Consider the following 17629-nt stretch of genomic DNA (forward strand, 5'->3'; position numbering starts at 1 on the left):
TTTTATACTCATGCATAGATATCACTATAACAAGACGGCTGAGATGTACTTTGCGAAAAGGAACAGGCCTGATCTGGGTATGTAAATATTTGTAGATTTAACAAGATGCATTCTGCTTGAGGTGTTGTCAAATTTTATGGCAGATTGTGGGGGTTGGTATATGGATCATGGTGAATTTGTCTATATGGCTGACAGCTTTAGATAAGACGGTAGGAATAATGCTCTTCTAGGGCTTCATTTAAAAAAAAAAATACTAGAACCAAATGTCTAGCATTCGATTCACTAAAGAAAACTAATATTAGTAAGATAACTAAGATTACCGTACTAAAATGATCCAATTCAGTAAATGTATTAGTTTATGCACATCTCATCTTACTGAATTAAAAATGACTCTTCCTCAAGCATGAACATGTTTTTAATTAACATTTTGGAAATGTTAAATGCAGGTTGCATCAGGTAACACAGCTAATGCATTTTCTGACAGTAAATTATTCTTAAGAGCCAGTTCTTTATAAATAGTTCACCCAAAAATGTAATTATCTGAAAATGTACTCACCATGAGGCCATCCAAGATGAAAATGAGTTTGCTACTTCATCAAAGTATTACATCTCTTGCTCTTCAATGTATCCTCTGTAGTGAATAGGTGCTGTCCGAATAAAAGTCCAAACAGTTGATAAAAAACATTGCAGTAATCCACAAGTAATCCACACAATTTGTGAAGTAAAAAGCGGCATCTTCTTAAGAACAAATTCATCATTAGGGTGTTTTAAATTAAAATAATTTATTCTGAAAGAAATAATAGAGTGTTTATAAATCATAAAAATGCTTCATCCAGAGTAATAATCCATCCCCTGTGGTCCTCTCACATCAAAATCCACATATTTGTAAAACATTAATATTAATTAATAAAACATATTTATATAGAAATATTTTTGACTGATCTGTGCATATTTCTCTCCTGATTCAGATAAAGTGATGTGACATTCAGCCAAGTATGGTGACCCATACTCAGAATTTGTGCTCTGCATTTAACCCAACCGAAGTGCACACACAGTGAACACACACACACACACACACACACACACCCGGAGCAGTGGGCAGCCATTTATGCTGTGACACCCGGGGAGCTGTTGGGGGTTCAGTGCCTTGCTCAAGGGCACCTAAGTCGTGGTATTGAAGGTGGAGAGAGAACTGTACATGCACTCCCCTCACCTGCAATTCCTGCCGGCCCGAGACTCGAACTCACAACCTTTCGATTGCCAGTCTGACTCTCTAACCATTAGGCTTCTTTTTGTTGAGCAAGTGAAGTAGTACAAAATTTATGCAAATCTGTTCCGATGAAGAACTAACTCATCTACATCTTGCATGGCCCAAGGGTGAGCCAGTTTAAATTTTTAGTAAAATGTTCCTAAATAATTTACCAAAATGACTCAAATCCAAATTTATTTGGGTCATTTGGTTTTATGATTTGACAAATTCATTTTCGAAAGCATAAATATGGCATTATTTCTCAATATGGGCTCTCTGTCACACCACAAACTGTCTGTGTGTGTTCTCCTCCCCTATGTGCGCCATGTCCTGGTTTTCCCTCGTGTTCTTCTTTGCCCATATTTGGTTCTTTGGTTCTTCCTGTTCCTGTCTTATTAATGATCATTTACAGGTATTCCCTCATTAGTTTCCATGTGTATTTAAGCCCTGTATTTCCTGAATCCTGAATGCTATCTAAAACGTCCTTTGGTTCTTGCAGTATGCGTGTGTTAATAAATTCTGTTTCCTATATTCTCTGATGTCTGCTCGTTCCTTCGCTCCTCGTCTCTGACACAGTATTAGCAGCAGACTGTGACAGAAGACAGCACCATAAACAGTAAGCAGTGCCCTTACTGTCCGTTTTAGGAATCTCCCCTTTGTCGAGTTTGCCAGGCAGTATTGTGGGCCATTCTAAAGCCACGCCGGCTCCACCGTTCACCTCTAACTAGAGGGGGAGGATGAGGAGAAAAAGACTTCTCATCCTAGCACCAGAGCTGGCTCCAATGTGGGTTCCAGGCCAAGAGCTCGCTCCAGTGTTGGCTCCAGGCCCAGAACTCGCTCCAGTGTTGGCTCCAGCCCCAGAGCTCGCTCCAGTGTGGGCTCCAGCCCCCAAATCCAGCCCAGAGATGGCTCCTGTTCCTGAGTTTAGCCCACGGAAGGCCCTTTTCCTGAGTTTAGCCCACGGAGGGTCCCTGTTCCTGAATTTAGACCAGAAAGAGCTCCAGTCCTCGACTTTAGCCCTGAGAGGGTTCCAGTCCCCGAGTTTAGACAGTTTAGAGTTCCATCCGTGGAGACCGAGTCGAGTGCTGAGGCCTAGTCTCCCATGAGCTCCCTGTTCTGCCATGGCCTCCTAAACTGTCTGCTCCACCATGGCCTCCTGAGCTCCCTTTTCCTCCATGACTCCCCAAGCTCTCTGCTCTGCCATGGCTTCCTAGTCTGCCTGTTCCGCCATGGCTCCCCACCATGGGTCCCAGAACGGGTACCGCCCTGGAGGCCGTCCATCCTTGTAATTCTGTCCTGATGGGTCTCCAGAGTGACCACCCAGGGGGGAGTTATGTCACACCCCTCAGACTGTCTATGTGTGTACTCCTCCCACACGTGCTCCAAGTCCTGGTTTTCCCCCATCTTCCTCTTTGCCCATATTTGGTCCTTCCCCTTCCTGTCCTATTTATGATCATTATTTTCAGGTCTTCACTCATTAGTTTCGATGTGAATTTAAGCCCTGTGTTTCGCATACTGTGTTAAATGTCCTTTGGTTCCTGTACTACGTGTGTGTCGATAAATCCTGTATGTTCTCCGATGTCTCCTCGCTCCTTCGCTCCTTGTCTCCGACATTGTAGTAGCAGCAGATCGTGACACTCTCTGATCTGATTTAAAATCTGTGTCAGAAATAAGTGACATAACTAGACATGGGCATTCAGAATGCTGAACATTTGATAATTGATCTTCTCAGTGAAAGGAGCACTACATTCAGTGGATATTAGTTATAGCAATTCTACAGAGAGAGAGAGCTCCTTGTCTTCTCAGCCACAAGTCTAACATAGAGAATCCAAGAAACAGGGCTGCTTTTCAGCGCTGGAGGAAACAGATCAGAAGAGAGCCTCTTTGGCTGAGCTACATGAAGATCCAGCTGTGTTTAAGTCGGACCCCCACAGCACAAAGACGGGTCACCTCACCTCCAGGGCTCCACCGCTGCAAATAAAGACATCCATTCACATAGTCCTGCCAATCGCTCAGCCTGCTGCTGCTTTTCATCTGCTGCCCTTGTGATGATCCCCATGTAGTACAGACTGGTGGTGACATAAGCCCTCTCTTTTTGAGAGGTCTTGCTTTTTTTCTTGCTCGAGCGCCTTTGAAGATTATGGTGTCTCAGAGTAAATTTTGGCAGCACCCATGGCAATGCTGAGCCGTCTTTGGCCGCTGTTCAGCGTTTCTTTATTTCATTTATTTAGTAGGTAATGAATTATGAGGGTTATAACCATGCCTAATAATACCAAATGGGGATTTTAAAAAGAAAACACTTCCATTTGTTGGGAATATGCAGTAAAATAGTGGACACTTTGCTTTTAGAATCAAATTATGCTTTGACTAAAGAGTGATATTGTAGATTCTTTCTGCTTTTAGCTCAGTGTTTTTCAAGTCCGTGGTTTTCCTGCGTTGGTTGTTGGAGTGTCTTTACAAGAAAATCCTTTCAGTTTTTGTGCTTCAAAATTCCATGTTTAATTTCATGTGTAATATGCCATATTTGTGTAACTTATTACAATGCAATTTCTGCATAAAAGGTTTTTCTACATTAACTTTATTTACGGAGTACGAACATGTATGCTATGTTGAATTGTGCCGTTTCTATCCATATCTAAAACCATATCAGAATAGCATAAAAAGTTTCTCTTTTTACTTGTAGGGCTGGGATGCAACCACCTTATACCTTATTATCTGTAAAGCATGGTAGTGTGGTCTATGAAAACACACAAAAACATCAAACTGCTAATGAGGCTTTTATTTATGGACCAGTGTAAAATAAGTACCTTCTTTGAGTATTGTAAAAGCATTGTTGATAGTGGCTGCAGGCAGAAAGGAAGAGTGTTTTGTGAATGAAGGGGATCCTTCTCTTTCTCCCTACTCTTTCCTCTCTCTATCTCTAGATTGGGTCAGCAGGAGTCTGTGTTGATTTGTGACTGGTGCTTCCTTTAGGGTGAGCGAGGACAGTGGTGAACAAACAAGCTGAGTGATGTTTCTCAACCACAGAAGGAAATGCACAGATAATTTAGGACAAGAGAACATCAGCATTGGAGTTTTTAAACGAGGTACCTTATCAGATAAATGTAAGCATCAGGAGAACGGTGATTCACCTGGATAATGGCAGTCTATGGAGAATGTCTTATGGAGAAAGTTGTATACGTAATCTTTTTGTTTGTTTTTTTCATAAATGATTTTGCTTAATATATATTTAAACAAATACAATTTTAAATTTTTTTTTTATCAACACAAGTTTTATAGTTTAAAAAAATTATATATTTTTTAAATATATATTTAAATCGATTTGTGATTTTTAAACTATCAGTTGTTCTGTTTTTAAACTTAAATGTTAAGTTATATCTATCTATATATCCATATTACAGTATTTAAATACTGTACATGTACATTTTAGAAGGTTTTTCGCCACCTCCCATTGTAGGATTCCATTTTTACCATGAAATAAGCATTGAAGCCATTCGGTATTTGCTTGGCTATCTCAAAGTGTTTTTTTTTCCAGATCATTAGGTGTGATGCTGTGGTAACCTGGAAACCAATCTTAAGTACCTTCATATAAAAACACTGTCTGATAAGTCATTGACTTATGCCCTAGGATTTGGACACAACCACAGAACTTCCTGGGATAGCTCCTCCAAAGGAAAAAAACATGGTAAAGTAAAACATCTTTCCTGTTCATCCCTTTTGTTTTGAAATTATCCGTATGGCTTTCTATGGATTTAATGATGGCGTAACCTGGGATCCATCCAGCCCGTTGAACTGGGGGTCAGAGCCATTCAATAAGACATGGATCTGTTCTCCTTCACAATTAAAGCCAGTCCAGGCCATTTACATCCAAATATGCTGTATTCAGGCCTTGTTTACACAACAGTATCTCTCTCTCACTTCCTCTCTCTCTCTCTTACCCTTTCCCCTTAGCTGTAACTCCTCCTTCCAAACCATCATTCTAACAGCTATACATTCTTCCTCCCCTTCCACTCTTACTCTGAATGAGTTAGTCACTGCATGCTGAGGCTTCCCGTTGCCTGTGGGGATTTTGGGGAATTTGTGATGACAGCACCTCTCCCTCTGCGGAGGAGTTGCCTTGAATTTCCAAGGAGAAGAGGCAAAGGAGACACTTGTAAAGGCTGAGCGTGTCCACACGAACGTTTCTTGTTTTTAATGGGACCTTAGACACTTTGCACTCTCCTCATCATGACCGTGACAGCCGTTGGACTTCCTGGAATGTTCTGAACTTCTCTAAGGTGAGATGGCCTTCACTGTTTTAATATGCAGAAGTCTGTCTGTGGGGCAGAGACTTCAGCTTCGATGCAGGCCTGCTGGAGACTCTTCAGTGCAGGTGGATGATGGATAAAGTTCATGACAGAGAATCCTGATAGCTTGAAGTCACTTTTGATGAAAGTGTCTGCCAAATGAATACATTTAAAGTTTAATGTGCTTCTAAATGTGAAAGGGAAATGTCAGGACTCGCTGGAAAATGTTACAGTACATCTGCTTGAAACATCTTTACGTGGATAGTTCATATGTTCTGTGGTGTGACATTCTGCATTTACTGCATCTAAAACTATTTTAAATAGCATTTTGTTAGTTGTTTAATAATTATTTATGCATGCAGCTTCACTTTTTTAATGATGAGACTACATAACAGAAGCCTGTTAATAAAACAAGTAATATCTTCTTAGCTTCCAAAATTGCCATTTTAGATCTTCCAGTGTGAATTTATATCTTGCCACTTGACAGTTATATTTTACATTTGTGACTGCTTCTTTTAATTGCATCCTTATTTCTCATAATTGCCACTTTATATCTTTTTGTATAAATGTATATATTGTAATTTAATGCCAAAAATTTCACAACTTTCTTTATATTGCATCCTTTTTTCTCATAAGTGCCACTTTAGCACCCCCCTCCCACCCCCCGTGTGAATTTATAAAATACATTTTGATTGTTAAATTCCACAATTGAGACTCGTTCTTTCAACTGCATCTTTATTTGTAATAACTGAAACTTTATTTCTTTTAATTGCATTGTTATAGCTCTGATTTTGACGCATTTGGTGTATTGCTGGGCCATTTGAAATAAACCAGTGAAGGTGAAAAAGGGAATAAAAATACTAAAAGAGAAATGGTGACCAGGACCTAATATACAATATACATTTTCCTTATGCAACCCTGAACATTTCTAACAATTAAATGAATAAATAATGCACACTTTTGATGTGCATTAAAAAAAGCTCAGAAATTTGATGCATATCAAACATCAGGAACATATACCAGGAGTCATAGGACTATTTCAACTTTACACATGTCAGTAATGTTTTTTTTTTTTTTTTACGTTTAACGTGTACGTTTTTACAGGACCATTACAGTTGCGGTGAAACGTACACTGTGTAATGACTTAATAACGATCTCTGTAAAATGAATGGGAATGGCAGCGTTAACAGTCACTCACAGTGTGTAAAGTGAAAAGAAAACACTGCTTGCCCCTTTTCATGTATTGCAACACTTTGCGCTCAACGAGAAACTTGTAGAACGCTTGAGTGACATTCACAGCGCAGAATCCTCTTTGGCTGTTTGGATCAAGTCTTTTATACAGCTGGGAATGAGGAGGCCTCCTTTTACTGTGGCTTTAGAGAAAAACGGGCTAAAGGAAAGGAGGTGAGAGGACTAGATCTAATCAGAGTTACACTTGCAACACTGTTTCTCATGAGAGACAAAATTTTTTGGGCAAATTACAAAAGAAATGTTTTCACTTCCAATTATGCAACCTCTAAATATTAATCTTGTCATGGTGAGTGACAGATTATGCAATTTTAAAGTATACTAAAGATAGTTTACACTGTAAAATTAGTTAATGATCTCCAGAATTGTCACCATTTTAATCACTTTTTACTTTTGTCTTCTTATAAGATAATTTAAAATGGTCTCATGATTTGACAAATTTATTTTTACTTTTTACTTTAACTTTAAGTATTGCATGTAATCTTTCTGTGTGAGTTCCATTTAAAAATGCATTATGGATAATAATAAAATGTCCAAATTATTACATTATACAGTTTTTTTGTGCATTGTAATATATGACATACAGATATAGTGTCATATATTGCATAACCTGTGTACTGCACTGTTTGTGGTTTTCATATGAGCGTGTTTGCGTTGCAGGCACATGGGAAGTCAAGAGCTGTAGGTGGCTGTGAGTCACTGACCTTGTGTGGTGTTTGGTCACTGTTCTTATCAGTTTTTAAAGGTTAAAGCCCTGAGGTTTTGTTAAGGGCAGGTGCATGTTTTCCTTTCTCTTGCTGAAATTTGACCATGTTTTTTGAGTATGTGTGTGTGAGAGAGATAGAATGAGATTGAAGCACAAGGCAAAGTGTTAAATGAGTGAAGGCCACAGTCAGGGCTGCCAGCTGGCCCCCTTCTCACATTTAACACCACAGATACAGCTCTGATTTTCTATGCATGCTTGGGAGTGCACAGGAATATTCAGTATTTCCATCTGTTGATGACCACTGGCAAAAGTTCCATACTGGATGGTCCATGAAAAAACTCTTTGTGAAGATAAGCATATTAGTCAGTGAAATGAGTTCTGAATTGACCACTGGAAAATCAATATTGATATTTCTGTGACTAATAGTGCTAAATATGTAATATTTATATAAAATGCATCATTTATTTTTATATTAAATATAATACATAATAGGTATTATGACTCGAAACAACATTCAGAATAGCATAAAAAACATTTATTTTGTAGTAATCATAGTAATCATTATTTAAAAAGAAAAAATATTGCAATATAGTTTGCAATATACATGTTATTTATAGGTTTTATAGGTTATAGATTTATAGATTTATAGGTTATTTATAGGTTTGGGAATCGAAATATTCCGGTTCCGGTTCCGCCTAACAGTTCCTATTCCGATACCGGTTTCATTAAAATCGTTAAACAACTATTTAAAAAATAGTGGTAAGGAAAAATTCACAATAGTAAGCCTAAAGTGTGTTCTAATGTCACTATCATTGAGGATTTTAATAGTATCTGTGTTTAAATGCAAGATATTTTAAGTCTACCTGAAGTATACTTCTAATAGTTCCAGTTTAGCACAATAAAATACTTAAGTATTTCTTTAGTTGGACTTCAGCACTACTTACACATTTAAAGTGCACTAAGCACAACATTTGATGTTTCAATCCAAGTACAGTATACCAGTTTAGTTTACTAAAAGTACAGTTTACTAAAAGTACAATTGCAGGGTATTTTTATGAAGTACATAAATGTATGGTTCGTAGACTTTACCCATTTCTTTTCACAGCCTAGCATTCACTTCTGGAATGATTTGGCCTGTCAGATGCAATTTGCATGCTAAACTAATAAATCTTACAGAACCCCAACCAATCACATCTCAGTATAGCACGATTTCACGCTATCAGCCCTTTGATTGAAACATCCTGCCAGGAATAATCTTTGTCTTTCACAGTTCATCTTTCTAGATGATGTTCTTCAGCTACAGTATAAGGTGTCAGAAAAGAATGTTCTTTCTTTCTCCACCAATCAGACTCTTCCTGTGGTTTAATGTGTGTTTTTGTGGCGCGTGGTTGGGGGTTAATAAGGGGTTTAGCAGGGTTGCTAACCACAGCCTGGTCTGGGACATTTAGGTCGTCTGATGAATGGCCGGTGCATTGTAAATCAGCCACTGGAGAGCGAAGAGCTGGATTCCTCAAAGCACTGATGTCACCACCGTCGTGCCTTCAACAAATCCAGACTTGAATGCTCTCAGCGCGAGCCAGATGTTCAACCCCTCAGATCCCCTGTTATTCCCTCCTCTACTTGTGCAAGATTCCTTGTAATTCCCTCTTTGCTTCTCTGGGATTCCGTTATCCCTTCTCTGTCTCTCTGAGACTCTTTACTCTTCCCGGAGTGTCTCTTTGGGATTCAGTCTTTCTCCGTCTGTGAGATTCTTTGTTTTTTTTTTCAGACTCTTCCTTTGTGGGCTTCCTATTAATCTCTCATTTTACTCATGTTTCCAGCTCCTTGTGAATATATGTGTGCTTTTCCATAAAATCCCATTTCACGTGGACGCAACAATGTTTTCAAAATGATTTGCGTTTACACATATCTGCAAAAACCACCAAAAACACTGTATTGCGTATGCCAGGCCAGTAGTTGGCACTGTCACCTAGTTAGTTAACAGTACCTGTAGGGAAGTGTTTGATTATGTTATGTTATGATGTTGTATATGATGCGACTCCACTGTTGGTTGTAATATTGGTGAAGTAAATCCACACTTTGCTGAAGAAGCGTTAGCAAACTCTTGAGCAGCAACAATAGTACCATGTACTCATTGTTGTGCATGTTTGTTCGCGCTTGCCTTTCAAATCGACACGTGCTGTGAATCTCTACATTTCTAACACGTTCTATGCATGTGCATGATATCACCGTTTTCAAAGATTCCTGTTTTGGTTGTTTACACGGAAAGTCCCCAAAACGCCATTGTCATTTGCACAAACAGGAAAACTGCATAAAAAGTTTGCCATTTTTGGCTGAAACGTTGCCGTGTTGACGGCCTCTAAGCTGCATTTCTGGTTTAAGATGGTCTAACTAACTAGTCTTGGCCAGAATGTCCATCTAAAAATGTTTTTAAAACTATCAGACCAGTCTAATTAACTTTTCCACCCAATGAAAACCAGTTTGACCAAGTTGACCTTAGGCTGATAGGTTAAAGATGTTTTTTACGAGGCAGGACTGAGAACTACACCATCAGAAAAATTATTGAAACACAATTCCTTTGGATAAAGAAAGTCTGTGAAATGGCATAATCACACTTAAGTATGCTAATCAAGTAAATGTATCTAGCTAGAAAAAAAAAATCATGCACACAATTAAAGCAAACTCATCATTTCTGTTCTTTCTTTTCAGGATGGTTGGCACAAAGTGCTAATTAGCACAGAGGAACCAGTTTAGTCCAAATGGTGGAACGTGATGAACATGGTAGTTTCTGGCATCATACAAAAACTTTCCTGTATATTCCTTATGGCTAGTTTCAAGCTGTAGACTGAAACATGGAAGATCAACCCGTGGTGACTTTAGAAGGACAGAGGTCATCAGCTTTGCAAGAGGCCTCCGAACTGACTTTCTCCCATGAGCTTTCAATGGCAAATTCAACCATGGATAGAAACCTGACTTTAAAAGATACTCCTGATTCACTATCATCTGTTATAGATGAGCCTTTAAAAGACCGACCACAACTTGACCTGAAAAATAAAAGTTCATCTGAGAAGACCAATCAAATTGTACCAGTGCTCGTCAGCAAAGATGGACCTTGTCTTCAAATCTCGAATCGTCTCACAAAACAAAAGACAATGAAATACACTGAACATAAAATCACTTCCGCTCCAATATCAACCTCAAAACTTGAACTTAATGGCATTTATTGTGTACCTGACCTCCAAATGGATGCTGAGACCGGGTTTAGCTATTTATTAACTCCCTCAGATAGTCCAGTGACCAACAGCATTGAAGTAGACTCCTCAAACACCCAATCTACTACTTATCCTTTCTCTAATTTGACAGCCAGAGCCATATCAGAACCAGCTTACTCTTTTGCATCCTCTCCATTGGTACCGTCCCACCTTGAACACCCTTACTCGGCTCCTTTGCCAGTCACCAAGGGAGCTGATCTACCCCGAATCATCAAACACAAGCCCAGCTCCATTACCTTTGCAGATTACGACAGCTTTTTGGGTCTAATCTCGAACACCCGGGCCAATGAGAGTTCAGATGCGTGTGAGACCTCTTCTGAAGATGATGACGATGATGTGTTTCCCAAGTGCAAAGAATTTCTCCAAAGCTCCAGACAAAATGGTGGTGGACTGGAGAAACAAAGGAGGAAAGGTTCCTGTGGACAAGCACATGGAGAAGGAAGCTCCAGCACCAAGCTGCCACCCACCAGAAGCAGCAGCTATGAGGCGGAGGAGGAGAGCAGCAGTACAGAGGTGAGGGTCCAATCTTGGTTAGATATTTAATAGGCCTTTTGGGAAGCTTAGCTTTGTCTTTAAGCAGTATATCTTGTTTAGTTTTCAGTGTCTGTATGGCCTTCAGTTCAGTACTGTATTAATATTCCACAGGTTCAGGCTCAACCTATAAACACTAAGTGTTAAAATTCTGAAATGAATGCAAGCCAAATGCCGTGCATTAGTACATTTAAACGGTTTTGTTGCTCATTTTAGCTTTAAGTGCCATTCACGTTTCTCCCGATTATTGAAAACATGGAAATATTGGGGAGTTTTTGTTTGCCAGGTCTGTAAAAGTCAAGAAATATTTTCTTGACTAGATTTTGTGCTTATATTAAAACAAGCCATAGTCGAAATTTTCAAGTGTGTTTATTTCAATGAGTCAGTTAAGCAGGTTCATAAATCTGTCAGAAAAGCATGGAATTGCTCTGGTATCGGAATCGTTCTAAATAAAAATAATATATATTATCTGTTATCCCAAATAACTGCATGGAAAGTCATGGAAATTAATTCGTCTAAATATGTATTTTAGTACGTTTTTACTTTATTTATTTATTTATTTGCATACTAATTTGAGAAGGCACTCATATTCTTTAGGAAAATAAAAATGATTTGAGTCACATTTTAAAATGAAAGTGAAGCTGTCCTTAGCATCTGTCGTAGCCTATGTTTTCATGGAATGCTGAGTCTGATGTCCTTCCTGTCGCCTGTCTGAGCTAAAGTCTGTTCAACGGTGAACTTAGTCTTCCATTACTTACAACTCCATTTAGTTGGAGCCAGTCATGGATGATTTGCATCTTTCTACAAACCTCATGCCTGACCTGACTGTTGGCAACCTGTGACCTTCCCATCCCCCGTTTATTGGCCTTTAAAGAGGTATCACGTGGACACATATGAAAACACAATAGATTATTCCCTACCATGCTTGGTTAAGAAATCCTGTAAAAAATTCCCATACCATTCATACCAGAGATAACCAGGACAAAGAGTAAAGTTGATCACGCCCTCTTATTCTGTTCATAAGCACGAGCCAATGTTGTTCAGAATTTCTATTCATTTTGATATCTTTAGCTATGGTTTGTTGTTAGAATAAGTAGCCATTCCTTTACCATCATCATATTTTAAAAAATATTTTGTATACATTTTTTAAATAGATTAGATGGTAATAGATTATATTTATTATTTACATTTTCATAGATTTTATTTTCATATCTGGTGTTTTTTTTAATCTTCATGAAGTTATGCTTTTATTCTGGGTTTCACAGCTACATGTAGATAATATTACATGTGTGATAGCTCATTTAAATTTTTGCTATTTAAATATTTTAATTGCAAAAAGGTTATGAAACGTTTATAAAACTGTCTAACTGTATATAGTATTATTCTGAAAATAATCTCTTTCTCTGTACTAAAAAGCATATTTATAGATGTAGATTTGCTTTTGTTTTTAAATGAATAAAATTAATGAAATATTACATTATTAAATAACATTTGTATTTACATTTTTAAATTGCAAATATACTTTTACCCAAAATAATGTCTGCAATAAATATGTATTTATTTATTATAATTGAAAAAATAAATACTTAACTTTTTGTACTGGAAGAGACTGTCAAACCAAAACATCTAGGGTTGTGATGACTTACAGTCACTGCTCAGTGTCAGTGGTGTAGATACAGTAACAGAACGTGCAGCGGTTAAAAGGATTTTTCTAGGGCAGGTGAGCTGAGATGGTTTGTTAGGCCCCAGCACCCCTCTGTTCTGCATGTGCTCGACTCTCCCCTCCTGTTACTAGTTCTCTGTTCATGCATGATTTAAAATGAAACTGTGAAAGAATGTGGTACCCCTCACGTGAACGCTGACCTTGCCTCATTTGCACATTCTTAAGAAATACCACAATGAGCTGTCTATGGATAAGGACAATATTTTTGACTTTTTTTTATCTGCTTGTTTTATATATATATATATATATATATAATTCATATGGAAATTAAATATTAGATATTTAGCATAGTCCACAATTATTGATATTTTTTTGAATCCATTTTGCATCCTGACCAATTGATGGCGCTGTATACAAACCTTTACCCATGTTGTGGCCAATAGCACCAGAAGAGTTACTTCTAATTGTTTATGTGGATTTTATTTGTGCATATGTCTTGGAATTGTGAAAAACTCTGCATCTCTAGTCTTCTGTCTATATAAGAATGAGGAAAAACATTCAGTTTGACAGTGAACGGCTCCTGTGACAAAAAGTAGGAGGATTTTCTTCCTCCTTTGAGTCTTATCTGACCTGGATTTGAAAGAGTTCGCTGAAGGGATTATGGCTGGTGGCCTTTAAGGACATATTGCTACATTCTCTCTTGGAGCTGGCTGGCACGCTCAGTGGGTGGCATGGCCATGGCAGGAAGCCCAGAGCAATGCCAAAGCCAGGCACTTGACTCCTCATTTCCATGTCAATGGGCCAGTGCTGAGATTTACAATGTGGCCAATTTGCGGTGGTGCAGTTATGGTCCTCGGCCATTCTGTCCACCGTGGAAGATAACAATGATGAGCTGATCTGGTGGGACTGACTCATACCGGCCTAGTTGCCATGACAAGTGTATTTTCTCACGACTGACAGGGCGGAAAGGGGTGTTGTAACCGATGCTGAGTTATTAAATAGCACACATTCTGTGCAGGGAACAGATTCCATGTGCTGCCAATGGACCAAGACACTTTGTTTTTATGAAAAATCCATGTCTGTGGCAATCTATACTTAATATTTTGTTGTTTTTGGAATGATGGTAAATAAGTGAAATTGGTAACACTTTACAGTATTTATTAGCTGATGTTAAAAGGATAGTTTACCCAAAATTGAAAATTCTATCATTAATTATTCCCTTATCCTCATTTCGTAAGACATTCGGAACATAAATGAACTAATTTTTTGTGAAATCCAAGAGCTTTCTGCCCCACCAAACAGCAATGGTACTCCTTTGAATGCATGTCAGAGACTGACACAGAAGAGCAGAAATGGTACAAAAGGTATTCTCGTAGCTTCATAACATTATGGTTGAACCATGTTTTTTTTTGAAGATTCTTGGATAAATAGACTATTTAAAAGCACAGCTTTTATTTAAAATAGAAATCTTTTGTAATGTCTTGACTCTTTAATGACACTTTTTAAAAAATGCAATGTGCCCTAAAAGTATTAATTTCTTAAAAAAAAAAGAAAGAAAAATTCTGACATTGTCGAACAACATCCTTCTTTATTTCTGAGAAGGCATTCATTGTTTTCACTCGAGACTCTGCATGGGGGTCAGATTTGAGCATTATAAACAAATGCATTGTCTTTTGTCAGAGTTAAGAGGGTTAATGGTCCATTGCAGAATAGCAAGACAGAGTGGCGCTGGTGTCTTAAGAGAGACAACAAGAAAGCCTTCTCACTAGCTTTGACTCGTGAAACTCAAAGGTCAGTCAGACTGGACATCCTAAAGTCATGCCAGATTCAGACCCCTACCTGGGATCCAGGACCACTACCTTTGTGTTTTCAGCCTAAACACAGCACCTCATCCCAAACCTAAGAACAGAATAAGGGACACATCTGTTTTCAACACAGATAACAGAAAATGTTTCTTGAGCACAAAATTAGCATATTTGAATGATCTCTCAAGGATCATGTGACACTGAAGACTGGAGTCATGATGCTGAGAATTCATTACAAATAAATTCACACAAATAATTTACATTTTAAAATATATTCGACTGTTAAATTGTAATAATATTTCACAATATTACTGATTTACTGGTCAAATGCAGCCTCTTTGTGCCTCTTTGTTTGCTCTCTGAAAGAATGTCAGCATCTTGAGTCCAATTGGTCAAGGGTCTTACCATGCCCACATTCCTTGGGATTTTACATGCCTTGTATGTCGCCCCAACACACACTTTTCAACCGAACCATGTATTTCTGCTGCCTGAGACAAATGTGTCCCATTCTGGCATGACAGCCATCAATAGCTTCATTGTGTGAGGATGAGAGGGAGCTGTAATCTTTGCCTTGGGGCTGCAGATCCCAAGAAGGACTTGAGCGTTTCCGCCTGCTGTGTCTCCCGCACCGGGATGTTACTGTTAAATGTTCCTCACAGTTCATCTTTGGCCTCTTCTTGCTCTCTAGCCCCTCCGCTTCCTGTCAGTAAAGGGGCAACCCTGTTGATTTACGGCTTGGTGAGTGAGGTAGGTGAAGGTAATTTATAGCCCAGCAACCCTCTGTCCTGTCTGAGCTGGACGGGACAGTCTATTTATACTCTCTGGCAGGGGTGTCTGGGGAGCAGTGAAAGTAGCAGTGAGGAGAAAGGAGAGGAATACCACACGACTGTGTTTGGACTACAATGACAGCTGGGTTGCTGGAATTGATTCAGAAGTGTGTGGCACTGTTACATTTGACTCTCAATGCTATTCACTGCTCAGGAGAAAAGAATGTCAGAGAACAACACAGAAATCTGTCTGATCTTATCTTATCTTATCTTATCTTATCTTATCTTATCTTATCTTATCGGTCCGTCTATCGTTCTATTTCTCATTGGAGATGTCATTATTTCTAGCATTCTTTTTATCATTCTGTCATTCTAGCTTCTGCTCAGTTGTTCTATCTATTGGTCTAGCTATTGTTACATTTATGAATATATTTCATTGAAAATGTTTTTAAAAAATTACGGTGATGTCTCAAACTGCGCATTCAACAAAAGTGTCAACCTCAGTATCAACTCGAGCATTCCTCATCAGATTCTTCAGTCAGAATGATCTGGGCTGTTCTGTCCACTATCCCTTTATAGATCTGTACTCCCGACAAATGCCAATAGTTCTCTTATTTGTTTCCACTGTATTTCTCCTAAGGTATTTTAGGAGAATCGTCAGAGAACAAGTTGATACTAAAATGAAACAACTGAAAATTCCATTAAGTGTAATCAGTAACATTTTCCTCTGTGGACGTGTTGGCATGATTCAGTGTTTTGATGCAGAGCGTAGTTTAGTGTGACTTTGAAAGCTTTGAGAAATAAGAAGACACCGCTCTGAAATCAGTGCTGGCTCATCAGGTTGGTTATTTTTGGCTCTGTACATCAAAAGAAAACCGACCCTTGGCTGAGTGGCCGAGTCTAATGTAATGAGTCTGTCTAATCAGTTTTATCCTCAGTGTTTGTTTGTCTGTGATGTCCAACAGTATGTCTCTTCTGTCTGCATGCAGGAGTCTCCTCAGGTCCTGTCTCCCTGGTCTGAATCTATGACCCAGCTAATGAAGAGATTAGATCAGTTCAATCTGGACATAGAGGATGCTCTCAGCGCCGGCTCTTCCCCCTCCGACACACCCAACACCGCCCGGAGACACACCACTAATGATAGAGCATCTCTGCAGGTCACTCTTGCTTTGTTTCTCATTAAATATAAAGTATGCCGTTTGTTTATTAGTAATCATTTAATGGGAAATATGTTGCCTTAGCTTTTTTGAAATGTGCATAATCTTTTTAGCTTCTGGATTTTATCCAAATCAAATTTAATCAATTGTCTATTCTATTCTATTCTATGACCCAGAAAGCATGACTATTTTCTTGGGTTTTACATTATTTTTATTTTTTTTACCTAATCAGAATATACAGACATACATATACATATACATATAAAAAAAAAAAGTATATATATATATATATATATATATATATATATATATATTTCTGTATCTCATTATGTGCACATAAAAATATAATTGTCTTATATTTATGGAAATATAATTTGAGTGAATATTTATATTAAATTATTATACTATTGTAAATAAATATTATTAATTATTATATTAGTATATTCAAATAACTTATTTATTTACTTATGTATATATTCTTTAGTTCTATTCTTTAAAAAAACTATATATATACAGTGGGTACGAAAAGCATTCAGACCCCCTTAAAACTTTCACTCTTTGTTATATTGCAGCTATTTGCAAAAATCATTTAAGTTCATTTTTTCCTCATTAATGTACACACAGCACCCCGTATTGACAGAAAAACACAGAATTGTTGACATTTTTGCAGATTTATTAAAAAGAAAAACTGAAATATGAGTATTTAGTAGAAGCACCCTGTATTTTTGTGTATTTTTGGGAAAGATGCAACAAGTTTTTCACACCTGGATTTGGGGATCCTCTGCCATTCCTCCTTGCAGATCCTCTCCAGTTCTGTCAAAATGGGGTGCTGTGTGTACATTAATGAGGGAAAAAATTAACTTAAATTATTTTAGCAAATCGCTGCAATATAATAAAGAGTGAAAAATTTATTATATATATATATATATATATATATATTATATA

At 37.9% G+C, this 17629-nt stretch overlaps 1 protein-coding gene across 2 annotated transcripts in view; it reads left to right on the plus strand.

The window, feature by feature from the left end:
- The first annotated feature begins 5286 nt into the window (after nt 1-5286).
- LOC113114780 (stAR-related lipid transfer protein 13-like) overlaps nt 5287-17629 on the plus strand; it is an 80915-nt gene continuing 68572 nt past the window's right edge. Inside the window, exons 1-3 of one of the 2 annotated variants that reach the window (XM_026281776.1) lie at nt 5287-5526; nt 10199-11274; nt 16517-16684. In XM_026281776.1, coding sequence (XP_026137561.1) covers nt 10342-11274; nt 16517-16684 — 1101 coding nt within the window. In that variant the 5' untranslated portion in view covers nt 5287-5526; nt 10199-10341. Of the gene's footprint in view, nt 5527-10198; nt 11275-16516; nt 16685-17629 lie in introns of those variants that run through there. The other variant, XM_026281775.1, reaches the window with a different exon arrangement.

The sequence above is a fragment of the Carassius auratus genome, chromosome 15 (genome assembly GCF_003368295.1).
Source record: "Carassius auratus strain Wakin chromosome 15, ASM336829v1, whole genome shotgun sequence".
Lineage (NCBI taxonomy): Eukaryota > Metazoa > Chordata > Actinopteri > Cypriniformes > Cyprinidae > Carassius > Carassius auratus.